At 46.0% G+C, this 4,145-nt stretch overlaps 1 protein-coding gene across 1 annotated transcript in view; it reads right to left on the bottom strand.

The window, feature by feature from the left end:
- The window catches only part of LOC109933737 (parathyroid hormone/parathyroid hormone-related peptide receptor-like), a 108,098-nt gene extending 104,565 nt beyond the window's left edge, over window positions 1-3,533 (bottom strand). Inside the window, exon 1 of the mRNA XM_048614382.1 lies at window positions 3,482-3,533. Within this exon, the coding sequence (XP_048470339.1) occupies window positions 3,482-3,533 (52 nt within the window). The remainder of the gene's footprint in view (window positions 1-3,481) is intronic.
- Between the last annotated feature and the right edge of the window lie 612 nt (window positions 3,534-4,145).

The following is a 4,145-nucleotide window of genomic DNA, read 5'->3' on the forward strand; positions in this document are numbered from 1 at the left end:
TGCTTGGCCTGCTGTGTTCATCCAGCTCTACACCTTGTTATCACAGCGTTATGGTCAGCAATTAATGAGATAGTAGTAAAGCAAACAAGGGACTGTGTTCCCCAGTGCCCCACACACTGGAACTCTGCATTATTATACACTTTTGTTTATGGTGTGTGTATGTGGGAGAAAGAGAGAGAGAGTGTGCGAGTGACAGAGAGTGTATATGTGTGTGTGTGTGTGTATGTGTGTGAGGGAGACTGCGTGTGTGTGAGGGACAGCAAGGGAGAGTGTGTGTGTGTGTGTGTGCATGGAGTAATCAAGGCAGACAGCATGGATACATTTATGGAAAAATAGGGCAAACACCAAATGAAGAAAGGAATCAAAGGAAAATCTGAATTGCTGAGAAACTGTACAGTGAGAAGGGACTTGTTTGGAGCCTGAACTCAAACACAAACTAGTATGAAGGAAGGATCTGTCTCTGAGCTTTAAATTTCATGTGATTTCATACAAATATTCTAAACATCTTTATGAGTCTATTATCGAAAAGTGTCTCTCCCTCATACACACACACACACACACACACACACACTCTCTCTCTCCCTCATACACACACACGCTCTCTCTCTCCCTCATACACACACACTCCGTTGCTCTCCTTCACACACACACACTCACAGACACTCTCTCTCTGTCACTCACACAGTCTCTCTTTCTCCCACACACACACACTCTCTCCCTCACACACACACACACACACACACTCTCTCTTTCCCTCACACACACACACTCTCTCCCTCATACAAACACACACACACATTCTCTCTCTCTCCCTCATACACACACACTCCCTTGCTCTCCTTCACACACACACATATACACTCTCTCTCTGTCACTCACACACTCTCTCTCTTTCTCCCACATGCTCTCTCTCTCTCACACACATACACACACACTCTGTCTCTGTCTCTGTCTCTCTCTCTCCCATATACACTCACCCTGCCTCTCTTTCTCCCACACACACACTCTCTCTCTTTCCCTCTCTCTCACGCACACACACTCTCTCTCTCTTTCTCCCCCCCAACACACACACATACACACACTCTCCCTTGCTCTCCCTCACACACACGCAGTCTCCCTTTCCCTCACACACATACACACACACACACATATACACTCTCTCTCTGTCACTCGCGCACTCTCTCTCTCTTTCTCCCACATACACACACTCTCTCTCTTTGTTTCTCTCTCTCTATCACACACGCACACACTCTCTTTCTCTCTCTTTCCCCCACACACACACTCTTTCTCCCAAGCGTGCACACACTCTCTCTGTCTCTGTATCTCTCTCTCTGTCTGTCTCTCTCTCTCTCTGTCTGTCTCTCTCTCCCTCTCTCCCATAGACACACACATACTCTTTGTGGTTAGCATTGCTGCTTCACAGCGCCCAGGTTCAATTCCACCCTTGGGCAACTGTCTATGTGGAGTTTGCCCTTTGTCCCTGCCTCTGTGTGGTTTTCCTCTGGGTTCTCTGGTTTCCTCCCACAGCCCAGGTATGTGCAGGCTAGCTGGATCAGGCATGGGAAATGCAGGGTTACAGGGATAGTGTAGGCGGGTGGAACTATGTGGGATGCTCTTCAGAGGGTTAGTGTGGACTCAATGGGCTGAATGGCCTGGTTCCACATTGTAAGGATTTTGAGTTTGTGACACGGTGGCCGAACGGTTAAGCTGATGGGTTGTTAATCTGTTATGTGTGGGTTCAGATCCCACTCTTTTTATGGGCAGTGTGGTGGCTCAATGGTTAGCACTGCTGCCTTACAGTGCCAGGGACCTAGGTCCAATTCCAGCCTCAGGTAACTGTCTGTGTAGAGTTTGCACGTTCTCCTTGTGTCTGCATGGGTTTCCTCCCACAGTCCAAAGGTGTGCAGGTTAGGTAGATTGGCCATGCTAAATTGCCCAGTGTGTCTAGGGTGGGAAATACAGGGATAGAGTAGGGGGTGGGTCTGAGTAGGATGGCCTTCAGAGGGTTGGTGTGAGCTGAATGGCATGCTTCCATATTTCTCCCCCTCACACACATACTCTCTGTCCCCCACAGACCACACACCTATAAGTCTATGGGGTGAATTTGTAATTGCAGATACATTCTACTTTGTTCAAAAAGCGCACAATTTGTAGACAGTCAATGTGGCATTTTACAAATGGACTCCACATTGAAGATATAATGGAGCACCAGGTCTCAGTACACAGCCAACATTGACAACCCATTACAAGAAATAGTCAATGTGGCTCATGATTATGAAAACACATACTGAATCATTACTAATTTAAACCTTTTACACCTGTGCCTGATGCACAGTCCACAGAGAAACCAACATCTTACATTAATATCAATAAAACCCGTGGCTGTGGGGAGAATCAAATACACTATTAACAATCAAGTTAATGAAATTGTTAAAACAGAAAGGGCATAATTGGTAGAAGAAAATTCCATGTTTCGGGTGAAACACTGAAATTTAAGTGAATGTTTCCACAATCACAATGATGCAAAGTACCGGAGGATCTTAAGAGATTAGGCAATGAATGAACTATGAAAACACAAAGTGGGAGAATGGTTTTGACCTTTTCTTGTTTACAATTCAATGTACAATAATATTTTTGTCATAATTGCGCAAATTGAATCAACTGGCCTGCGCTCTGAACCCGAATGAGAGAATTGGGATGCTACAGAACATTAACCATGAATTATCATTGATGGAATTCACCTGATCTGGAGTTTCATTTCAGTATGACAGAAGTGATTGTCACTTTAGGAAAGGTAAAGAAAGACTTTAAGCTTTCACTTTAACAAATATGTAGCATTTAAGGTTTGCAGATTGTTTACCAAGCTTGGATCTGTGATTCATTTGAGAGTTCCAAATGAACTCACAAAGTTGGGTGAAGTGCTTTGAAGTGTTATGTTCAATTGTTCTTTACATAATAACCCTGTGACATTAGAAATTTAAAGTTGCGAACCCCATTGACTTAAGCAGTCAGTCCCAAGCAAGACGATCACATTTGAGCCCTTCTCTAGCCCTAGAAGATCACTGTCACAAGGAAGCTTCCAGGTTATAACAGCTGTTCACATGACCTCAGCCTTCGTTTTGCAGGTGAAAACAAACCTTATACAACAGATTGTCTCATCTGAGGGGCTTCACCTAGTCAGAGGTGCAGGGATAGGTTTAGACCCATATCACAATTAGGAACACGAATATGGCATTTGAACAGAAAACTGCACAGAATTGACGGTAGGATTATGTATATGGGCACTCCATCTGAGTAGACCCCATGTAGATACACATGCTCCAAGTTAAATTGGGCACGAGGGTAAAGAAATGCGAGTGTAGTAACCCTCTTCAGGATGCCATCCATGCCCTCAGTTTAATTCACACCGAAGCTGCGCCGTGCCAGTCCCTGGGGGTGGGTAATGCGGGGTACCCAGTCTTGGGTGATGGTTGGTACTCACCAGGGCACAGGCGGAACCCAGGAGCGAGGAGCAGAGCAGGAACCCGAGACATCGGCGACCGATATCCCCCATCCCCAGCGAGCGGCGCCCCCCCCGCCTGCAGCGGCTCAGCATCCTCAGCAACAGCCGGCTCTACCAGCCTGTTCCCCCCGGGGAGGGCTTCTCCACCGACCGCACTCACTCACTGCAGGATGCACACAATCAGGTGAGAAACTTTGCAATGGTTTCGGGCGCAGAAATCTCAGTTTAATGATTTATCAAAGATCGACGAATGAACTGAACTAAAGAGAACTGTAATTCTTACTACATGCAGTAACCCAAATTGGAGAACAGCAATTATACTAAAATTAAATCAATTCAGCAGACTCAAAATAAATTTTAAAACAATTAAAAACAATGAATTTAAACACCAAAAAGTGTTTTTACAAAAAAAAATGCAGCTTCACCCAGTTCTAGAGCTCCTTTCCCCGCGATCTGAGTCCCTTGGAGTTTGCAATCAGAATTTGAGCTGAGTTGAGTTGCTGGTATCTCTCGGACTCCAGACAGTGCTGGCTCTCCGCCTGCACCTCTCTGAGCCTGGCTCTCCACCACGTCGCCAGGCTGCTCAATGCCCCTTTGCCTGCTCGGAGATTTCTCCCGTCACCCCACCCCACAACGGTCTGGA

The sequence above is a fragment of the Rhincodon typus genome, chromosome 30, assembly GCF_021869965.1.
Source record: "Rhincodon typus isolate 14 chromosome 30, sRhiTyp1.1, whole genome shotgun sequence".
Classification (NCBI taxonomy): Eukaryota; Metazoa; Chordata; class Chondrichthyes; order Orectolobiformes; family Rhincodontidae; genus Rhincodon; species Rhincodon typus.